The sequence below is a fragment of the Capra hircus genome, chromosome 19 (assembly GCF_001704415.2).
Source record: "Capra hircus breed San Clemente chromosome 19, ASM170441v1, whole genome shotgun sequence".
NCBI lineage: Eukaryota > Metazoa > Chordata > Mammalia > Artiodactyla > Bovidae > Capra > Capra hircus.
Window position 1 is genome coordinate 49,408,486 of NC_030826.1, and position 23,232 is coordinate 49,431,717.

At 50.5% G+C, this 23,232-nt stretch overlaps 2 protein-coding genes across 3 annotated transcripts in view; one reads left to right on the forward strand and one right to left on the reverse strand.

Moving 5' to 3' along the window:
- The window catches only part of TBCD (tubulin folding cofactor D), a 144,049-nt gene that overhangs the window by 72,438 nt on the left and 48,379 nt on the right, over nt 1-23,232 (reverse strand). The window lies entirely within an intron of this gene.
- Nucleotides 12,422-21,879, forward strand: ZNF750 (zinc finger protein 750). The gene is made up of 3 exons (XM_005694165.3): nt 12,422-13,150; nt 18,682-20,306; nt 20,446-21,879. Exons 2-3 carry the CDS (start codon nt 18,865-18,867, stop codon nt 21,113-21,115), a joined length of 2,112 nt encoding a protein of 703 aa, XP_005694222.2. The 5' UTR covers nt 12,422-13,150; nt 18,682-18,864; the 3' UTR covers nt 21,116-21,879.

Consider the following 23,232-nt stretch of genomic DNA (forward strand, 5'->3'; position numbering starts at 1 on the left):
AAATCATGATGCTGGGTCCTTTCAGAGAGGCCTGGAAGAGCGAATGAAGTTCCAAGGCATGTGGACGGTTCCTCGTCTTCTACTCACTTTCTCCAAGAAGTGAGCCTAGGAAGACGACCCCACGGGAAGAGGAAGGAAGACGCTCCTAAGAAACAGCTCGTGGAGGGCTGCCAGCATGGAGAACTGGGATGTGTACATGACAGACACATTTCTCCGTTAGGAGTTAGTTCACTGAACTGCCCCTGAAGGTGAATCAGCATTTGAAAGGCTTGAGGACCACACCTCCGGGTGAATGCAGGTCCCCCACTTAACCCCCTACTCCCCTCAAGGTGGTTCAGGCATACATCAAGGGTGCCAGCATGAGGAGCCCGGCCTCCACAGTAGCCTCCCTGCCCACACTGTCTAGAAGATGCATTGCACACAGTAGGTACAAAACCGAGTGAACCTAAGTGTCTCTCTCGCTCCTTCTCCAACAACACACATCCTTTGAAATTTTTTAAACTGCTTAAGCCATTCCTCCTGGAAATATTCCCTAATGTTTCCCACAAACATAATCTTCTTTATAACTGAAGGATTACAGACCCCTTTCTACTCCTCTTGAAATACACTTACCATGACAATCTTTCAGCTTCTCCAAATTTTATGTGTATCAATGACAGTCTAATGCTTTGGAGGAAAACCTCTTTCCTACTCCCACCCCCCGACCTGTTGCCTAGCCGAAACTAACTGTGACCATGAGTTTGATCTGTGAATAAGGCTAGTGCCTGGACGCTTTGTGGACAATACAAGTATAGGGACAGGCAGAACTGAGGTTTGGTTCTCTCACCACAGGCCCCTGGACTATTGGCAAGTCACAGCAAAAGATTAAGGTCCAATCCTTGCATCTCCAAACACATTAATGAGCCTCCCCAAAGAAGGAGCATGAGAAAGCAAGGAGCTACTTTCCATCCAGGTGACCGGCCCCCACATCCCAGTCATACCACCAAGGAGAAGAGCCTTCCCCAGCGGGTCACAACCCACATGCCTCACAGCACATGGCAAAACCGCCTGTGGAGGAGGGTCTCCAGCCTGGGGTGGCCACCTGGACGTGTAGAAACCTCCGCAGGTGACTGAGTCCATGGCCACTGTGGGAACTGACCACTTGAACTCTTAGCTGGGAAACAAAGTTTCTAAACTGAAACATCACTCGACTATGTTAAAATGCAAATACAACTGTTTGCTTAGAAATAACCCTCAGAGAAAATAGTCTTCTACTGCAGACTGATTCCCTTTTTTCAACACTGAAAACCCAAAATTTCAGACAGTTTCTCTAAGATCAAAACATCCTACACCTCCTCTAAGTCCCCGGCATCCCCCCGCTCCCCAATCTGCGAGGAGGAAGTGCATCCCAGGAGGAGGGAGCAGGCGGCCCCCACACCTCTCGCCCCGCTGGACCCAATGCAGGGCCACCCGCCCTGCAGAGAGCCTGCGGCCAGCACACGCTTCCTGCTGAGTCAGGGCTGTGCGTGAGCAGCTGTCACTTTGTCAGCAGCGATGACAAGCAGCACCACAGTGCCTGGAGCAAGGCCACTGAACAGGGGCTCTCTCCTCGCCCAGCTGCGGTTTATTAAATTCGAACTAGAGGATGCCAAAGGGCACCCAGGGGAAGCTGTCACCAGGAAAACACAGGCACAAAACCATTTCACCAGTGCCGCCCACACCTGGTCCAGGTGCCCACCGTGCATGCCAGGGGCCAGGACTTGGGGACAAGCAACACACTCTCCCAACACCCAGAACGGAGGTGAGATGTGAACCCCCAGGGGGAGGTCCCATCCTCGGCAGACAAAAGCGCTCCCCTGCTTTCGCGGTAGCAGCAGAGCCAGAGGGGCTCCTGGTTTTCAGCTGTCACAGGGGGTGCTGGCTCCCCAAAGGACCTGCCCGGCCTCAGTCTACAGAACTTTCTTTTCAGGCCACCTAAGTAATGGTTCTTGTCAAATTAAACTCTCGTGATCTCTGAATAACCCTCCTCGGGGAAAGATAACACAGGCTCTTTCCATCTCTCTGCCCCCGCCTAGGGCACAGCACAGGGGCCCAGAGCCTGCCCACCCAGTCCCTTTGCCAAAGGCCACGCACAAGAGGGGGCGGGACAGAGGAGGGGGCGCAGAGGTGCCGCTGGCGCAGGAAACACCCACGGCTGCTGACAGAGTGGCCCAAGTACAACAACTTGAAAGAAGCAAAAACAAGCGTTCAGGAGAATTAAAGGCTTAACCAGGAAGTCAGGGACCAGTTCTGCCACTGACTCACAGCCCTGGATTCCTGGCCACAGTGCCCAGACTGCCACTGGCCCCAAGAGTGTCCAGGGCACAAATTTCAGGACTGGCAGGACTGGAGGACCATGCTGCCAAAGATCCCCCTTCACCGAGCTGAGGGTCACTGGACTGGAGGCCTGGCCCAGGGTCAGACGGCCAGAAGGAAGGAGGGTAAATGTCAGACGACAGGTCACTCGTGTTTGATTGATGACACGCCTGTACCCGGCTGAGGGTAAGTTCTCTGAAGAGTTTTCTCCTCTCATCTAACCACCTGGGTCACCGGCTTGGAGAGCTGCGACGGGAGTGTGGACGGCAGACTTTCAACCACAAGCCAAGCATCTCATACAGCCACATTGCCGGGCCTGCCCCAGTGACCTCCCACATTGACCTCCAAGAGTGAAGGCAGACCCTCAGGCATGGTGGTGCCCGCCCAGCAAGGGGCTGTCCCACCAGGGAGGGGGAGAACTTGGCCCCATCCTCCCTTTGCCCAGATAAAGGCAGGTATCCCCACCACGGGCCCCTCCTCATGACACAGCCCAAGGAGAGCTCTGCCCTCACTTCTTGGGCCCCCTAGCACTCCTCTGCTGCCCGCTGTACCCCCTGAAGATTTGGACCCAGCCCAGAGCTACGCTTCAACTCTCACGGCACCCAAGCACAGAGCAAGCGGAGAACCCTGCAGCAGCACCAGGCCTGCCGGGTGAGAAATCGGGCCTGAGCGTCTTCCCCTGGTGTGACCACTGGGCTGCTCCCCAGGGCACTCCCGCGGGCTCCCTTCCCAAAGCCTGGGACCAGTCTGGGGCCAGGGACAGGCCCACACTGGCACGAAGAACGGAGCGGCAGCCCCGTGGCTTTCCCAGTGGGAGCCAGGCAGGGAAGCACGTGCAGCCGCCCAGCCCCGAAGAGGCTCCTATGGGAGCAAGAACTGTTGTGTGCCGGGCAGCCTCGCCCACGGGGGCAGCGAGCACAGGGCAACATGGCAAGGGCACAGTAACCTCACCCCAAGCACATTAAACCAACCTCACCGTGTCCTCGTCCTGGCGCCATGGTGCCCTTCCAGACGCATTACCTGCTAACAGGCTACTTCCATGAGCAAACCTGAAACTCAAGTGAAATGAACCTGCCAGCCGTCTTCCTGGGTAACAACTAGCTCCCCAATCGAATCAGCCAACCTGCACTGGACTTCAAACACCAAACAGGCCTGCTGCTAGCAGAAGCAGGTGACAAAATTAAGGAGAGGCAGAAATAAATCAGTGGACAAAGGGTTCTTCCTGGTAGCAAAATTTCTCACTAAAAGATTCAGAACAAGATTTTCCATTAAAATAGCATAAATATTACCAAAGTGTCTAAAATAGTAAACTTTGTGGACAGACATGACTTTCTGAGCACACCATATATAACTGACACACAACTCAATCACTTTATAATCATAAATGTCACAATCTTGGGTTTGAACCAAACTATGAATTTCAACTCTTAAAAATAACATACAGTAATATGATACAAGCTGTTTTATAATTTGCATGGCTTCCACACTTGTGTCAAGTATAAATTCTAAACACGTACCACGCAGGCATGCTTAATACTTCCTTCAAACTATGAATTCTTTCATAATTTCAATACTAATTTTAAAAAGTTACCAAATTTTAAAACCAAAAAAAGACACTCTTTAAAAAACCATACATATACATGTATATACACATTCCCATCCCCCAAAACTACACACATAAAGAGAAAAAGAACTCAAGTGAGAGAATCAAAGCAAAGGTGAGGGAATTCCCTGGCAGTCCCGTGGCTGGGACTGAAGAGGGTGGAGGTTTAAGCCCTGGGGAACTAAGATCCTGTAAGCCACATAGCACGGCCAAAAAAATAAGAGGGGGGTGAAATTTCTACATCAAAAATGACACAGTATAAGATCAAGAAAATAGACAACCTCAGAACTGGAGAAAATATTTGCAAATTGTCTACCTGATCTTAAGAGTCTAGAATCCAGAAACTACAAAGAGCTTGTATAGCTCAACAACAAAAAGACAACCCAATTTAAAAATGGGCAAAGGACTTGAATAGATGCTCAACGTTATTAGTCATCAGAGAAATGCAAATCAAAGCCATAATGAGATACCCACTAGGTTGGTTACAATTTTTTTTTTTTTTTTTATGTAAAATGACAGGGACTGGTGAGGATATGGGGAAACTGGAACCCATGCCCTGCTGGCGGGAACATAAAACAGCAGCCAAATCTCCATCCGCTGACACACGGATAGACAGTGTGGTCTGTCCTTCTGCTGTGAGCTGAACTGTATCCCCCCAATAACTCATAAGGGGACTGCATTTGGAGACAGGGCCTTTAAAGAGGTAATCAAGGTAAAACGAGACCATACGGATGGGCCCGAATCCAGGAGGGCTGTCGTCCATCCAGGACACAGACACTGATCAAAGGGCAACCACGTGAACACACAGCAAGAAGGTGGCCACCTGCAAGCCAAGGAGAAAGGCCTTGAGAGAAACAGCCCTGCCAGCACCCTGACCTCAGGACACCCAACCTCCAAAACTGTTGTTCAAGCCACTCAGCTTGGGTACTTTGTTATAGCAGCCTGAGCAAACTAATACACCATACTATGCAGTAATCCTCAGGAAAAAAATGAAACGAAATACACACGCTACAACGTGGATGAACCTTGAATCGTGCCAAGTGAGAGAAGCCTGTCACAAAGAACCACATACTGTATTATTCTATTTATCAGAAACAATCAGATTAGGCAAATCCACAGCAATAGGAGGTAGATTAGTGGCTGTGCATCGCTGAGGAGGATGGGGGTTTTGGATGACAGCTAAGGGTCATGAGGTTCCTTTTGGGGGTAATGAAATGTTCTAGAACTGACTGTGGTGCATAACTCTGTGAATAAACTAAAAGCCACTAATCTGTAAACTTTAAATGGGTGAACTGTACAGAATTAAATTATATCCCAATGAACCTATTTTTAAAATCTCATAGATAAGCAGTTACTATCTCAAGTAATCAATAAGGATTCTTCAAGCACAGATAAGTTACCTTTCTACTTCTACTGGGGTCAGTTTTGATAAATTACATTTTTCTAAGAATGTCTATTTTTGTCTGAGCTATCAAAGTTACCAACAAAAGACAGTCTGAACATGTGGCTTTCATTCTCTGCAGGACCTGCCTCACAGCCCCCATCCGGGTGTCTACTGTGGTTTATGTGCTTCCCTCCTGCTCTGCTGATGAGCCGAGGTCTCTCTCTTTGGGAGGCAATTTTGGCCACTGATCCTTGCAGACCTGTGTCTTCTCCCTCATCTCCCCTGCTCCCCTTCACTGTCTTCCCTGCTACTACCCTTGCTCTTTCCTTGGCAGTTTGAGCCTTTCTTCCCCTCCTTACAACATTGGAAGAGGGATAAGGTAGGGGTCAGCAGCAGTTTCTACAAAGGGCCAGAGCCCAAACAGTGAGGTTTTGCAGACCACTGACTACTTCCCTTTTCAAAAAGAAACCACTGTTGGGGGAAAAAAAAAAAAAAAAAAAGGAATAACCACTCTTGGCTCCAAGGCCATACAAAAACAGGCCAAGGCCAGCTTGGGCCCGCGGGCCACGGTTTCACAATTCCTGCTTAAGGTTTTAGATTGCCCTGTAAGTACACGGCTAGCTGCATCTGGAGAGTTCTGATATATAATTGCGTTACTGTTCATTTCTATCTTTAAAATTTTATTGCAGAATTTCTACTGGGATTTCTTCTTTAACTCCTGTGTTATTTAGGAATCCATATATTTTCAAACTAAATACTCATGTCATGCCTTCATCGTTCTGTATCCAACTTTCAATTTCATTGTTTTGTTGGTCAAAGAATGCAGTCTGTACACCAGCGGTTCTTTGAAATTTCTTGAGACTTGTTTTACAGCCTTACTAGTAAGCGTGCCGCATTTGTAAACGCTCCTGTGTCTAAGCAAGCATCCCCTCAGCCACAGCGGCACAGCCCTACAGGAACCCACAGAATCAGGCCTGTCTCCTGCTAAGTCTCAAATACAAGGCTCCCTGCTACTCCAGTTCATCCCACTATTCTCTCTCACACATGAACTGTCGGCAGTGGAGAGAGGGGTTCTGAGTTCTCAGGACGACAACAGATTCGTCCATTTCTCCCTGGAACCCTACGATTTCTGCTTCTCATGTCCTCAAGTATAACAGCAACTTGTGTCAGTCAGGGTGATGCCAAGTGTCCGGGCTACCCACGTCTGTTCCCTCTGTCTCTGCTACTGGTGTCGGCGGGATCTGGGCACGGGGAGGGGACAGGACACAGGGGACCTCTGGGTGAGCGCCGCAATGCTCGCATCCACCCTCCGGCCTCCCAGCTGCCAACATGGAGGACGCAGCCATGCTGCTGAAGTGCTGGCATGCCTCCCCACGGGACTGCCTCTGGGTCTGGATGAGCTGGGGAGGAGCCGTGACAGGACAGGGCGAGGGGGCAGCCGCATCGTGGTGTCAGCACACCAGCGGCCACACACACCACCCATGGAAGCACTGCCACAGGATCCAGCCCAGAGTGCGTGGCCACCGCCTGACTTCCGCCTCACGCATGCCCCTTCCCGCAGAGCCAGAAGGGGAGGGGATCTCGGCAGGGGGACCCAGCGCAGGCACCGCGGCAGTGTGGTGGCAGCCTGTGAACAGGAACCTTCCAACGCAGGGCTGGAGGAAGAGGGGACAATCGTTCCCTTGGTTCTGGACGAGCCCTCCCCTTCTCACCTGAATGCTTCGGTCCCCACGGTGACCAAGAAGACTCACAGAACAATGTCTGGTGCCCAGGAGGTACTCAATGAAGATTCTCAAACTGCTGTTTTGGTTATTTCTGGCAAGCATGCCTGGGAGCACCACTTGCCCTGTGGCCAGGGGCTGGGGTTTGACACCCAGGTCGACTTGGGACACGTGGCCTTGGGCCTGCTGAGACCCTGCACAGCTCCAGGCCACCCAGCCCGAACTCCTGGTGGAAACAAGGACAAGCACAGCTGCCAGCAGTGCCTCGTGCCCTGCAGGACCCTGGAAGAGGGGAAGTTCCACGAGGAGTCAAAACCCCACCTGGGCCACGTGAACCACCTGGAGGGGATGAGCCTGTGCTGAGGGACACACAGGAAGCCAGCTCCAGCTGTCCCCCAGGTTCTGGACAACCATAACCAGCTGCCTCGAAACAGGTGGCATGAAAAGCAGTCACGGTAAAATCACACAGGAAAAGCACACACCTGAGGGAGTCTCTCCAGATGCCACAAACGGACAGAAACCCAAGCACTCCAGATAAAACCAGAACCTAAAAGATAACACTGGAGGGGCTGCCCCTGGTGGTCTAGGTGGTTAAGAATCTGCGTGCCAAGGCAGCAGACGATCCCTGTGGGAAGATTCTACACGCCGCAGGGCGACTGAGCCCCTGCGCCCCAACTGCTGAGCCAGTGCTACCTCAGAGCCCATCATCACAACGAAGAGCAGCCCCCACTACTAGAGAAGCAACTAGAGGAAACCTGCGTGCAGCAACAAAGGCACGGGGCAGCCAAAAACACATGCGTAAATCTTAAAAGAAAGGCAACACTGGAAATGGAGGCCTAGAATACTAAGAGGAGGAATGAAAACCAGTGAAGGACCCGAGGAAGATTTTCAAAAGAACTGAAACGATGTCTGGAAATAAAAGGAGAAAAGATTCATGCCACGGATGGAGCTCTACGGTGGCCCTGGAGGCCAAGCGCAGGAAGTCAGCCAGGCTGGCGGAGCAACGCGACAGCACACGCACGGGGGCTGGCAGCCCAGCTCCACTAGAACAAGGGAGCGACCACAGGGGCCTGTCCCCACTGTCTTTAGTCTGTTCACAGCTCTTTCACTGCTGCGTTCTCACTGATGTTAAATGTAGCATGAGACAAAAGCAAATCGGTGTGCTAATTCTTTTCCTTGGCCTTGTTTTCTTTAACTAAGCAACTTCTACATGTGGTTGTGAACATATCCAGAAACATCAGGCAAAAAGCCCTTTTAAAACACAAATCCAGGGAATCTCCTGGCGGTTCAGTGGTTAGGACTCTGTGCTTCCACTGTTGGGGGGCGTGTGTTCGGTCTCTGCTTGGGGAACTAAGATCCCACAAGCCATGTGGCACAGCTGAAAAAAATTTGTTTAATGAATAAACAAACACATACGCACATAACAAATTTAATAAAAGGAGGTAAGGACCACGTCACTTGCTCTGGGAAAACCGTAACGAGCCTGATGAGCGACCAGCGAGGACCCTGAAACATCGGCAGATCCTGTCGGGCAGGCAGAGGGGAAGAGGAGAGGAAAGCTGTGGGAACCCTCGAATCTTGGCCCAAGTTCACAAACCTGAATCATTCTCCCAGCCAAAGACAAAACAAGCCGGAGCTCATGGTTTCAAGTTTCACTTGAGACACAGAGGCCACAGCCCAGATCACGCTGGGCTCAGAGCCCCTGCCCACAGCAGAGCCCCTCCTCCCAGCCCGGGACCCCACGCAGGCCAGCCAGGTGAGAAGGAGTCCTGGGTCCAGCTCAGCTCGGCTGGGCTCCACACCTCCCTGGGGGAAGGTGTCATCAGGGAGGAGTCTCGGGAGCTGCCGGCACAAAAGCTGCCCACAGGCCACAGACACCGAAACCGGAAGCCCTACAGCCACCGTCCAGGAGCACAGGACACAGGGCGGCTGGGCTGGAAGTGGCCGGTGCACTCCCTTCCAAAACACAGAGCAGCTCCTGTCCATAAACATTCCAACAGCGGCCTTACTGGGATCATAAGCAAATTAAAATTCAAGTAATGCATTACACATCTCAGACTTCAAGTTACAAATGAAGCCCTCCACTTACTCATCAAAGGAAGGTAAACGTCCAACAATAAAACTTTCCCTGGACACTCCCACATCCCCTGGCCTACCTCACTGGACAGCCAAATAAACTCTACTTTCATTTCTATTTTCCAACTATTTGATAAGCAAAAGATCAGTTGATACCCTCAGGATTTCTTTTTTTAATGAGACACCAAGTACCTCACCTGACAAACACAGTCACAGTTCCAGCCCCCAACCTCGGCCGGCATGTGCCCCATGCTCCCTCCACTTGGTCTCGCAGGCCCAGCTCTCACATGTTGACAGGGGAGGACCCTGAAGACCTGGAGGGCGAAAGTCCAGCCCCTGTACACACTACACTCAGCTCAAGCGAGGTGCATCACACAGGCCAAAGGCTTGATACTGGGGACTGGGGGAGGTGGTCAGCACGGGGGCAGGGCAGCACCCGGAGCCTTGGTCCTGGGCCTCCTGCAGGGGTCTGGGAATGTGTCTGTCCTGATCCCCTGGACTCATTCTCCAACCAATGAACAAAGGCCTCGTGAGCACATGTGCACACACGTGCATGAACATAAGCCACCAGGAAAGACCTTGGGCCTGTGCTCCAAGGCCCACAAGTTGCAACTACTGGAGCCCGTGTACCTAGAGTCTGTGCTCCACAACCACACTGAACCCCACTTGCCGCAACTAAAGAAAGCTGCACGTGCCAGCCACGAAAACCTACCCAGCCAACAAGTGAAAAAGAACACGCTCATCTCTGAGAACTTAATGAATGTCGTCTCGGCAGCTGGTTAGGGCTTACTGTCCTTAGCAACAACCGAAATTCGAGAAACTGAAATTATGCTTAGGGTTTTCTGTAGAGTTTTCATTTCCTTTTCCTTTCCTCCGGATGCCATATCCCAGAGGAGCGCTAACAACTGAAAGTAGAACTAACTGGTATTTACTTGTAAGGTCAAAAGTATAAATAATCTGCTTCCTTCATCAAAGATGTTTTGTTCTGTGACACACACCATTCCCACTGTACAAAGGCAATTTGGTGGGATACTGTAATTAACCCATCAGTTTCCAGAAAAATCCAGGAGTAGAGGCCTCCAGGGTACCTGCTACACATAGAAAAGCTGAGGCCCAGGTCAGATAACTACTCTAAGTCATAGGAGGATGAAAGAATAGAGCCCAGACTCAGAAGTAGCCACAGAGTACAAGTCCCTGATTCAACTCACAGACATGGCATCCCTCCCCCAGTGCAAACTTTTCACTGCCGAGAGGACTCTGCTCTGTTGTCCTTGAGGCTGGGTGACCTTGGCCAAGTTACTTACCCTCTCTGTGCTGCCTGACTCTGCAAATCAGGCTCCTGAAGTTCCCATTTCAAAGAGTTACTGCAGTGATTAAATGGATTAATAGAGATAGAATGTTTACTCAGCACAGGGCCTTACATTGCTAACACTCAATAAGTGCCTAACCACCCCCTGCCCCACCAAGACAGTAAACTTTGGCGATGATAAGCAGGTGAAGGAGGAATCACAATGAAAAAAGAAAACCTTTGTGGAAGAAACGGAGACTGCAGAAGGAATAGCACCACCTGTCAAAAGCCATCATTCAAACTCTCAGAGAAATTGGAGAAGCCTATTGCATCCACTACCTATAAGATACTAAGAAAGGAGCACTCAGAGAGCAAGCACGAACTCATGGGACCAAAAATCTTAACAGCAGGATAGAAGGGAAAGCTAAAGAGGGTGAGAACAGAGAAAAGAGCCTACAGGAGAGAAGCAATGGCACGTGAAGAACCAGGAATCACCATTCACACAAAATTTTACGACAGGTAAAACTAATCTATAATGCAAGAAAACCCAGCCAGCAGCTGCTTCCGAACAGTGATCATAGTGCTCTACTTCTCAACAGAAGGCATGCCCAAGATTCATGGAAGGGTACTCTTGGGACCTGTGCCCTCATCATGAGTGACTTCTACCTTCAAAAGACGTATTAACAACATGCCTGCTGAACACGTCTGTCTTTGAAATGCAACAAATGCTTGAGATGGATCAACATGTGGAAAAGAGGAGGTTCACTGCAGAACCAGTGCTGGGTGTCTGAGCATTCACTTATGTGAATTTTGTGACTCATCTATATGTTTGAAATTTTTTGTACTAAAATGTTGCAGGGAAAGAGTCAGGGATCAGAATCACATCAAACTTCTCAGAAGCAGCACTGAAAGCCAGATCAATGGAAAACACTTTCAAAACACTGACTGTAAATACTTTTTGGCCTAGGATTCTATACCTAGGCAAACTATCAACTAGATAGAGGGGCAGAAAAAAGACACTTCCAATCATTCAGGGTCTCAAAGATTTGCCTCTCTCGCATTCTTTCTAAGGAGCCTACTAAAGGGCTGTGCTTCACTGATACGCAAACGAAGGATCAACCCAAGAGAGAAGACAGTATGAGATCCAGGAAGCCTGGCTTCCAATTCAGGAAAGAGGCAGAGGGAATCTCAGATGACAGGGAAGGCAGGCGTGGAGGCAGAGGCGTTAAAGGGCTACACTCTCATTTCCTATAAAGACAACAGACAACACCCAAAACTGGGCACAGTGAGGGGGGTGGAGGAAACAAAGCAAACAACAGAATAGTGTTACTTGTCATCAAGGAGGTACATTTCCAAAATCATCAGCTAAGAAAAGGTCCAAGTGGGGCCCCTGGCAGGGGGGATGGGAGGGGAGCAGCCAGTGACACCCTCCCACTGAGAGGTTGGGGCCCCTCCCCTCCTTCAAACCCAGAGAGCCAAGTGGGATCCTGTGGTGCTTTGTGCTCTGAGTCCCACATGGAGTAAGACTGACCACCCTCCTGGAGAGGCCTCTGGATGAAAACAAAGGGAGGAGGAGGGACCAGCTGCTCCCCCAGGACACGAGGCAGCTGAGTGCCCACTAACGCCACAGCACACAAGGCCGGCCTGGAGCAGGCTAGACTCTTGACCCGAAAAATCTGAGATCATAAAAATGGAAGTTTTTAAGCCACCTGTTTTGGGTGGCTTGTCATCAGCAAGAGGTGAGGGGAGCAGCAGGAACCACTGTTTTTTTTCTTTTTTGTGGTAAGACAGGACTATTTTTTTTAGGCTCTAAATTCTGTGGATATCTAATTTGGATGAAAATAACTAAAAGACCTTTTTCTTCAATTAAACATGAAGGTAAAGCCAAGTAAAATCTTAAGCCTAAAAAGAAAAAACTAAAACAGCATCTGTGCTGGTAAGCCCACCCTGGCACCCACGCCAGGCACACCCGTTTCCCCATCCCCACACCTGCACCACATGCAGCCTCCCAGAGAGCGTGGAGGCAGCCAGTGACTCGACAGCAGGCAGTTGAAGGGGAGTGGGGGGTGCCCCGGATCACAAACTAAGTGTCTTAATCATCTGAAGAGAAAAAAAGGGGCGGCAAGGACAGGCGTGGAGGCCGTTCCCAGCAGCAGCACACAGCCACGCAGCACGGCAGCCTTGCTCAGGGCTGGTCCTGGGCGTGCGCCGGCAGGTCCCCGCGGCAGCCCCGGCGGCCCCCCTCCGGCTCTCCAGGAGGACCCGGGCAGGTCTCCCAGTCCCCGGGGTGGAGGGTGACAAAGGTTCCGTCAAGCCCTCACGGGGAGGACACCGGGGCTGTCGGCATCCGTTAGAAGAGATGCATTTCAGGCTAAATGTCAGCATCGGCTGCCGCCGCCTGCACACACTACAACTCCTCTGGGAGGCCTCTACCCTCACCTCGAATGTGTGCAACCCCCGAGTTCACAAAGAGCCAGGCGGCACTACCATGGCACTCAGGAAACCTGGGCAGGGAGCTGCCGTGAGGCATGGAGGTGGCACTGGCTGGCCGGCTTGGTGGGTGCAAACACATGAATCGTAGCTGCGGGCGGGAGGAATATCAGGTGCATCTCTACGCCCCGAGGGCTCGACTCCTACATTAAATCCCTCCCACTGGAACAGCCGGCTCCAGTTTCAGCGAGAGCGAGCGTGAGAACAGGTCCTGCTCCGGCCCGGCAGCCACAGCTTCTACCTCCCCACCTCTGGTAAGTACCTACTATTTGTACCTACCATTTCTTCTCAAATGCAAGTTTTCTTTCCAAACTCCTCTCAGATTTATCTTAAAACTATCTGCTCAGTGAATCACCTGTCTCTCTGCCCTGCTCTCTTCTCTGTGGATTACTCAGGACCCAGCAGGTGCACTGCTGGAAAGGAGACCATTATTACAAAACTTTTAATAAGGCTTACACTTTATTCTAAGGGTATAAATGAGTTTATTTCGATGTGAAGTTCTCATTTCTACCATAAAATTCAACAACTTTAAACTCAAACTCAATTTGATGTTATGCCTATCTGTTCTTCACCTTAAAAAATTAACAAGTTTCAACATAAAAGGACCACATATATACACAGATAGTGGCAGATCTTAATTTATAATTTAATTTTACAACCTTTTAGATTAAAAAAATGATTAACATTGGTAGTCCCTGGGGAAGAGACCTGGGGAGCAGAGGTGGGAGTGAGACTTTTTTTTTTTACCGTGCAGTTGTTCACGCTTTTTGAATTCCAAACTTTGTGAATGTATCCTCTCCCCAAAAATTTTAAATTAAATATTAAAGAGGAAAAAAATTCAAACCTTTTGAAGTTTAAAATAAGTGCTGTTTTGACATAAGCTTACCAAGTAAACAAAAAACATCTTAACTAAAGAGGATCTCTGTACATACAAAAAGGGAATTTTCTTACTCTTAAAAGAGTTTCTCATAAATTTGCATGAAAACAATTACTGATCAAATTATTGGTCAGACTGGCCAACATCAGACTTAAAGTAATGAAAACCTGTCTACTTGTTACCCTGATTTTTATTTTGTATTAGCCAAATCCTTCCAATGCTTTAACCTGGTGCTTTAAGGTGAGGCGGCGGGCAGTTTGGAGCTCTGGCTTTAGGGAGGTGGCCCGAACATTAAAGCTGTGCGTTCACTGCTGAACACTGTCTGTAACCCAGGGTCTCTGGCTGAAACCAGAAAGAGCCCCTGGTTGTCTTTCTGGATCCATTTCTCCAAACTATATCCCAGAAAACTATCTTTTACCCTAGGTCATGGTTGCCCTCATGTTTATCCTTCATTTTAAAGAACTGAAAGTCTGGGAGGGAGTGGTGGTTAATCACTGGAAAAGCTCAATTGGGAGTAAAACTCACAAATCTTGTTCTTGCGACACCCCAGTGGGTAGGCGACAATGGCGTGTCCTTGAGTTATGCAATAATGCCACATCACAATATCGTAATTATAGCATGCCCTTCAGAACGCGCTACCTGGCGAGGCTCCCTGCCAGGCAGCTGGACACCACTGGGGAGGGTGGAAGATTCTTCCAGTGCAGAGGTTAGTACGCGTGACATGCATAGCTACCCGGCACGTCACAGCAATGCCCCATAAAGTTAAGCTATAATTACCTCTATTGTCTCCTATCAAAGTTCAGAAAACATCTTTCTCTTGCCTGTTTTTTGGAGTTCAGACTCTCTAGAAAACTGTTAAACACACTGGCCACTCACTATCACCCTAATGACTGGCAACTACGGAGACACTTGTCCACACTTAGGAGGCTACTGCAAGACGCGCGCTGGCACCTCAGTGCTTTTGAAACAGGCAGACAAAGCCCGTGGACACGAAACCACAGGTGGCTCAGAGCGCCGTGTGGGCAGCACCACCCAGGCCTGTGGGAGGGGACGCCGCAGCCAGCTCCCCGGTCTCCGGGTGGGAGGTGGGCAGGGGTGGCGGCACATGAGGGGTCACGGGGGGGGGGGGGTTTTGTAACAGAATGGGCTCGGGCCAGGGGCCACAGTTGTCCCTCTGGCCCTGCTCCCTACCCACACCCCTCAGGGTGGGACCCGACTCCGCTGAGGGCACAGCTGAGGGCCAGCCTCGTACCAACAGCTGCTCGCAGGCAGGAAGGCAGGCAGGGACCCCCCCCTGCATTCGAGGACAGCACCCTGACCTAACATGCAGGACTCCCCACGGCTCCTGCTGACCCAGTGAGAGGTGTAAGAAGGGTGGAAGACACTGTCCCACAAATAACCTTCTAGGACTAGGCTAACATCTGCATTTTCAACTAACATGCTAATGCTGCACTTCTCCCAGGAGAGCCAAACCGAGGACCCTGCTCTGTTAACCTCTCCCTGTATGGCACCCTGCGCCCCCTCACCAGCCCCCAGACTGTACCAGCTTTCCCAGGACAAGGATAGTGAAACACCAATCTTATCCCCTTCAGAGAAACTTCACCTCTGATTACTAATCTAAACTTGAATTCTGGATTATATTGTTTTGGCAACAACACCCTTTCTTTCCCCCATCCCCACCCCGCTGCCAGCCTGCACCAGGTCTGGCAGATATAAACTGACCAGAGATGGGCAAACCCTGTCTCTGCGGATGGCCAGACCAATGAGGTCCTGGGCACTCAGCTTTAGCTTCTCACCCTGTAAACCTCACCTGGGCAAGAGAGAACCCACAGACTGACATCATCTTCCAAGAGGTTGTCCCCTTTGGAAGCTTACAGAAGCCTCAATCTTACCCCATTTATTTCTCTGACATGATTGCATTTTTATAACCCAGTGAACTAGTTCGTCTCTATCGGCGTCTGAAGCAGCTGCACTCCCTTGTTTTAATTAGTGAATTGTGCAACCCTGGAGAGGTCAGTTTACTCAAAGTTACTACAGCTGCTGCCCCTGTGACTCCGTCCAGGCTCACCTTCCAACAGCTGCGTCCCGGAATACTCTCACCTCCCGGAGCACTGGCACCAAGGAAACCATCCCCTGAAACCTGTTCACTGTCCTTGTAAGATCGCTGACCAAAGAACTAAACGTTCAGACCAAAACTGCAGGCACCAGATCCTCTGACTGAAAAAAGTACATATTAACACAAGAGCAATTAGTGCCCAAACTATTATTTTGAGTAACACTGTGATAACTCACATACAACCGATCTCCTATAAACCTTTGAGAAAACTTAACCAAAGTGAGCTTATTTTATATTTTGGCCTCGAAGTATGAGCACTACCAGACAATACTGCTGTTAAAGCTAACACCATCGTCATCTTAAACCCGAGGGGTTTTCGGCTGGTCTGGGCTCGCGGGTCCGGGCTGGCGCGGCAGGTGTGTGTCTGTGCTCACCCCTGGTGCCACCAGGACTCTCGGGCTCACACTTGATGAGGCGTTTTGCAACTGTCATCATTTTGATCGCCGTGCTTCCAGCTAGTGATGAAATCATCAGTTTTCAGATCTCTGCCATAACATATCCTATACAATCATGGGAACCTGACTTGCAGAGGTTCTCACGCCTTCAGAATCAGGGAGCATAATGGGACGTGCCAGCACAGGTTGCCCTGACTTATCAGGCTGGCCCCGAGCTGGCTGGAATCGCTTCCTGACGGGAGGCAGGAAATAATGCTTTTATAGCCCAGGGCACACCTGCCCCACAAGGTATGGACTGAACTCGTAAACTATTTCGCATTTTCCCTTAATAAAAGGGGAAATTAGGAAGACGCAAAGCTGTGACCACATGTTTAACCAAGCTGGGCTTTCACACTGCGCGTAGTTCCCGCAATTGTTCCCAGGCGGAGAGGAGGAAGACGAGCGAGAGTTGGGCACCAGGTGCCGCCGGGCTGGCCGCTGCCCACTTGGTACCCTACCAATGAACACCCCCAAAGAGGGCCTGCGGACCCCACCTCTCCAATTAGGGGGCAGCCAAAACTCTTGTTTCTCATCCAAACTATGCACCCGAGCAACCCTGCTCTGCAGACACTCTCCCCACGACAGAAGGCAGCAGGCCACCCAAACCACTTCTCAGAAACAGGTTTTCAAGGAGATGGGACAATAAAACAGGTTAACAGAGGTAGCTTGTTGGGGGGAGAGTGGTTCTTTGTGTTTTTAAGAAATATGAAAATAATGAGCAGAGGAACCAGTCTGCTGAGAGTAAGATCAGAGTTTTGGTTTTTTTTTTAAAGAAGATATCCAAGTGAAATTAAAATCCCACTCCCTCCCTGCTTAAGCCCTCCTCTCGCAAACTACCCATTACCTCATCTCCAATGTGTGAGACGGCACAGAGGGTAGCTACATTTTATTCTGTGAAAACAAGTCTCTTAGATTTCCCATGCATATTTCTCTATTTTTAAAGGGCTGCTTTCCAGCTCAGTGTTTTAACCAACCCGGTGTCTAGAAGGTGATGCTTTATACAAGCAATTTCACAAGGCTCAGAACTAACCGTATTTACTCACTCCTTAAAACAAAACTGCAGTTGCACGTTATTTCCTTTATAAGTTTATTTTTTAAAGTGTTTAAAAATATTGAGAAGCTAAGTCCTTTCGACATTCTTTTACGCAAATTAAAGTGCCGGCCTCGATTCCTCACCACCACCGCCCCCAGCCCTTCCCACCCACAGGCTTTCTCTAAGACACAGTCACCCCATGGGCTGGTCCTGGACGCGCAGCCGCACCCGGCCCTGCCGAGATCCTCCCAGACCTCACGCCTTTTGTTCTCAGCTTCAGTTTATGAGGCAGAGTGAGAGCTCAGGGGTGTGCAAAGCAACCTCTGAGGGAAATTCAGGAGATTAAGCTTGGGGGTTGGGCAGGGATAGGAGGACCCTGGGGAAGAAATCTGGAGGCCCTTTCTACAGGTTAAAGGCTGGGCTGAGTTCCTCTCAGAATCCAGTCATTTCTAAAATTAGGCACCACTCACTCTGGTTTCCTCTTGCCAGGAGGGCTGCTAAGCTTTTCTGCCTTCTGGTAAGGCCAGAACAGGCAGGGATGGGCTACTACCCAAGGTGGGCAGTGGAAGGCGAAAGCACATGAGGACAGCTGCTTACTCACAGGCTCATCGCATCTTAATATCATTCAAATCAACATAAACACAGCACTTCTGTTTGCATGCGGGCCAACACAAACACTACTCAGAAAGCTGACTTTCCATTTGTGAATTTAGAAGCGGGCGGGGGGTTGCCCAGGAGGGGATGTCGCATTTTCACTTGTTCTTTTAAATATTCCCTCGTAGAACAGAACACTGTGATTAAATAGGGCAGATGAATTGAATGTTATAATCACACTCACCTTGTTCTCAGTGAGCACAAATGTGAATGTCACAGGCACGTGTGAGCCCAGGCTTTCTCAGGTCGCACTGGAGCTCAGCACTCGGTCCAGGTGACAGGACTCATCCAGAAACCCCAGGCACACAGAAGGGGGTGGGATCTCAGCAGTCAGTCAGTCAGCTGGGTGCACAACCTTCCTGGCACATGAGGCCTCAGATCACAGGTTAAAGGTTCCCAAAACCGCAAGAGTTACAGGTTTTCTGTGAAACGCCACTAAGCCCTTCTGCAACCACCCTCTCCCTACGGTAACAGAGAGCACTGTAGGCGTGGCACCGGGGGCATCGCGGAGGGGCGGCTGATGCCCGTCTCATACCTGCCCCTACTTCAGCAGTTACACCACCTGCAGGGGCCTTTGCTTCTCCTCCTCCGTGAGCCAGGCAGCTCAGGCTGGTTCTTCATTAGCTTGTTAGCCAGCATCCTGACTCTAAGGCTCTGCTCCTCCATTTCAGCTCCTGGTCCCCAAATGAGCAAGACTTCCCTGGTCACACCCACAGCCCGTGAAGCCGGCTTCAAGTAGAAGCGCTCAGAAAGGAAAGCAAAGGAAAAGCGGTGACCTGCTTCCTTAAAAACCACCGAGGCTGAGCTACACAGGAGCCAGCAAGGCTCAGACACCACCAAATCACAGGAGGAAAATGAGCCTTCTCAAAGAGCGGAAACCAAAAAAGCCACACTACATCCCCAGGCCCCCAGGAAAGCCGTTCAAGTACAAGTGTTTCCAGTGTCCCTTTACTTGCAATGAAAAGTCACATCTTTTCAACCACATGAAATACGGTCTTTGTAAAAACTCCATCACTTTAGTGTCTGAGCAAGATCGCGTTCCCAAGTGCTCCAAACCAAACTCTTCGGACCCTAAGCAAACCAATCAGCCTGACCCTGTGGTGAAGCCCACCTCTTCCAAGCCTGTCCCAAGCGGGCTCTCACACCTGGATGCCAAGCTCCAACACGGCCTCGCCAAGGACGACATCAAGGAAAACCTGGACCTGCCCACACGCGGGCCTCACAGGTGCCTTGGACAGAAGCCCACTCCCCACAAGGAAGCAGCACCCCCAAGCCCAGCCCCAGAAGCTGCCGTGGGCACCCAGCCTGTTCTGGAAGGAGCTGTCCGGCCTTCAGCGTTCGTTCCAGTGGGGGAACACAGACTCAAAGGGCAGGAGCTCACGGAGACTCCTGAAGCGCTGGCCCTGACCCACGCCCCTGCCAAAGCCGCCTCTTTCCACACCAAGTCTGCCTTCCACACCCCTGGCTACCCCTGGAGAGCTGGCTCACCCTTCCTCACACCTGAGTTTCCACATAAAATCCCATCCACAAAGGGCTTTGGTGCCGCTTCCCCGTATGTGCACCCCAGCATCACGGAGTACCCGCCTCATTTTTACACAGAGCACGGACTGGCCACCATCTACTCACCCTACCTACTCGCAGGGAACTCACCCGAGTGTGACAGCTCCCTTCTGTCTGTCTACGGGGCCCAAGACCAAAGACACTTTCTGCCTCACCCAGGGCCCATCCCTAAGCACCTAAACCCGGCTCCCTCCACATACGACCATTACAGATTCTTCCAGCACTATCACTCTAGCCTGCCAATTCCTTACGGATTTTACAGACCAGAGTCTGCGTTCTCCTCCTACGGCCTCAGACTCCCACCCGTGGCTGGCATTTCACGGGACCAAAGCTCGCATCTACTGGAAGAAGCTGCCCTAGGTTACCAGGCCTTGAGTCCCTCCAAGTTAAACTCCTCCAACTCCCACAAAAAACACACAGAGTTGGAGAAGGAGAGTCCGACTCCCGAGGCTAAAGAACCTTCCAAAGATGGGCAGAGGGACACGGAAGGGACCAAAATGAGCCCACGAGCGGGCAGCGCGGCCACAGGCTCCCCAGGAAGGCCGAGTCCCACCAACTTCACACAGACAAGCCAGCCGTGCGCTGGCCTGTGCGGCCTCCCAGATGGGCCCGCCTCTGGTGCCCCAGGAAGGATCCTACCACCTGAACAGGGCCTCGCAGCCTTCAAGCCCATCAAGAAGAACACGGAGCACCCACATTCCCAGGCCCCAGACAGCAGAGTGGTATCTCCGAAAAGGTAAGCGAGTCCATTTTCTAAACCTCTGAAGTCATGTCTCTGGTTGGGCTCAGTCAGAGGGAATGGCACTTGCCCAAACCCCCCGTGGGCAGGGTCCCTTAGCAAGGTCCCTGTGACGCCCTCTCTGTGTCTCTTTCAGCCTCGAGGCCTTGAGCACAGACGCTCCAACTCAGCTGGTGAGCCTGGAGGCTGCCCCCTCCAGCCCGGAGGACGGCTCCAGGGCAGCCCCGCTGAACCTGTCCACAAAACCAGAGGCTGAGCCGGCTGCCGCGTGCAGCCCTGCCCACGGAGGATTCGTGGAGCCGCAGGATGCGCCCCTCAACCTCTCAGTGAAGGACCCCTGCAACGCCCTGACCTCAAGGCCCTCTATGTGCAGCCCCCCTCGAGGGGCCGAGCCTGCCACTGCCCCCACCCCCTCTCCAACTCAGCAGAGGGAACCTGCAAGTTCTGGGGACGGGCCTGACCCCAGCTCTGTGGAGGCCCCGGTGCCCAGCCCCACTGGGAAGGCCCAGGATATACGTGCAGCTGACAGCGATGAGCAGAAGCAGACAGCGGCTGTGGCCCTCTGCCAACTGGCAGCCTACAGCCCAGGGAATGTCGAGCCCGCGGCCCACGAGCCCACCTGCCAGCCAGATGCACCCACCCCCAGGGCCCTAGAGAGCCAGGAGGCTCAGTGCGACCTCAGACCCAAAGGGCAAAAGAGGACGAGCCCCAGGGAGGCAGGGAAGGGCCAGCAGGGATCCAAAAAGGCAAAGCCCAGTGACACAGCCAGAGTGTTCACACTCCGGAAGAGAACTCGGGTGTCTTAGAGCCGCTCCCTGGCGGCCAGAGCTGCGGCCACAAACACGACTTGCAATGTAGGCAAGACAGCAGCAAACCCCCCCCCGGCCCTCATTTCTCTCGTCTGGTCAATCTTGACAACTGAGTTGTCTTCTTCACAAAATAGGAAAAAAAAAAAAAAATTTAAGATAAAGCTGCAACTCAACCCAGTTTTGTAAATATTAAGCATAAACGTTAAAAGGTGCTTCTACTTCTGGCTGTAAAATATTTGAATGACTCACACTTTAGGACCTGATGCAAAATGTCAAATGAAATGCACAGGACCGAAAGGTAACTTTTAAGTGTTAGCATCTTAGAGGAACTCTCTTTAAAAATACTTTTCTTATTTTTAATTGTTTTTTTCTATTATGTCTACTATGTGTTTCAAAGTAAAGAACAATTACTGGGGGGAAAAATGCCAGGAAAAGACATTTCCAGTACTAGCATTAAAGTGCTAGATGTAAAAACGCTGTTTGTTATGACTGAATCACAGACAGCAAGAGGCTATTTATACAAGTAATTTATTTCCACTGGGAAGAGTGCATTGCTGGGGAAGCTATTCTCAACGTGCTCTGTCTTCTCTACATTACGGTGCGTCTTCTGACACATTCGGCCTGGTTTTCCACTTCCTAAAATGATGTACATGTTGCTAATTCTCCAATAAACTCATAGGTAAAATTTGAGGCTACGTAAAAAGAAGATAAGCATAAATGCTGTGTTATATTTTGCAACAATAAATAAACTCGATGAAAAAGAAAAAGAACTGAGGCAGCAGCAATTAAAACTGAGGGTGAGGATGCCTCAGTGTGTGTGTGAGGTGCATGCGCGTCCACTGTCCACCAGGAGCCATCAAGCCGGGGTGAGTGCACGTGCCTGGGGTGCCCGTGGAGACCAAACGCCCAGGGCCTCAGTTTCCTAGGCCACTGCCTAAAAAGCCACAGGGCCCCTCACCCTTCACAAAGGCCATTCCCCACTGTTCAGAGGGTGCCTCTCAAAAACACAACGTGTGGGGAGAGGGGGTCAAGAAAGGGCCTAGAAACGGTGGCATGGAGCTAAGCTGATTGGACTGAGTGAGCTCTCTCCACAAGACAGGAGGCTTCAACACAACTTTGACCAACACAGGGGCAGTCCCAATAGAGCCATCCAATGAGAATAAGCACTGCTAAAGCTAACACCTGCCGTTCCCAGTGACATGCACGTATAACAAGGCTTCTCAGTGCTTACAGCCAAAAACGTAAAAGTTTTAAATAAAAAGTTGCCTTGTTCTAGATATAAGCACTATTCACCAAAAGACTGTTTAGTCACTAAGTTATGTCCGACTCTTGCAAACTCATGGACTGTAGCCCGCCAGGCTCCTCTGTCCATGGATTTCCCAGGCAAGAATACAGGAGTGGGTTGCCATTTCCTTCTCCAGGAGATCTATCCAACCCAACGATCAAATCCCCATCTCCTGTGCTGGCAGGCAGATTCATACCACAGAAAGACAGCCTGAAGTAAAAATCCAGCTGGTTAATAGTTGCATTTCAATAAGGTATTATTTTCAGTTGTTTTGATCAAGATTATACTAATAACTAATTCTGTAAAAACTCAATCTAGAAAACTTCTTAAACAATTAGTATCTTTTGGCAGAACAAATGTGAAGAGCTGATGTCTGCGTACAGACATCCTCATGCTGTAGACACTTGACAGAGAGATCAACAGAAGATTCTCAAGCACAGAAACATGTTACATTAGGAAAAGATCCTCTGGGAAAAGTAAATGGAAATACAAGTTCAAGGAGACGAAGGATAAAGTCCCTGCATTTTAGATGGAGTGTGGTGTATTCCAAGGCATCACGTTGCCTGGATCCCACCAGACACATCCCAAGCAGTGATGCAGAGGCTTTCTGTTAAAACGACAGCATTCATGGGATTTCCCTGGCGGTCTAGTGGTTAAGATCTGCTTCCGAGGCAGGAGGCCTGGGTTCAGTCTCTGGGCCAGGGAACTAGATCCCACATGCTGGAACTAAGACCTGGTACAGCCAAACAAATAGTTTTTACAAGAAATTTGTTTTAAATAACAAGGACTTCCCTGAGGATCAAGGGGTTAAGACTCCACCTGCCCATTA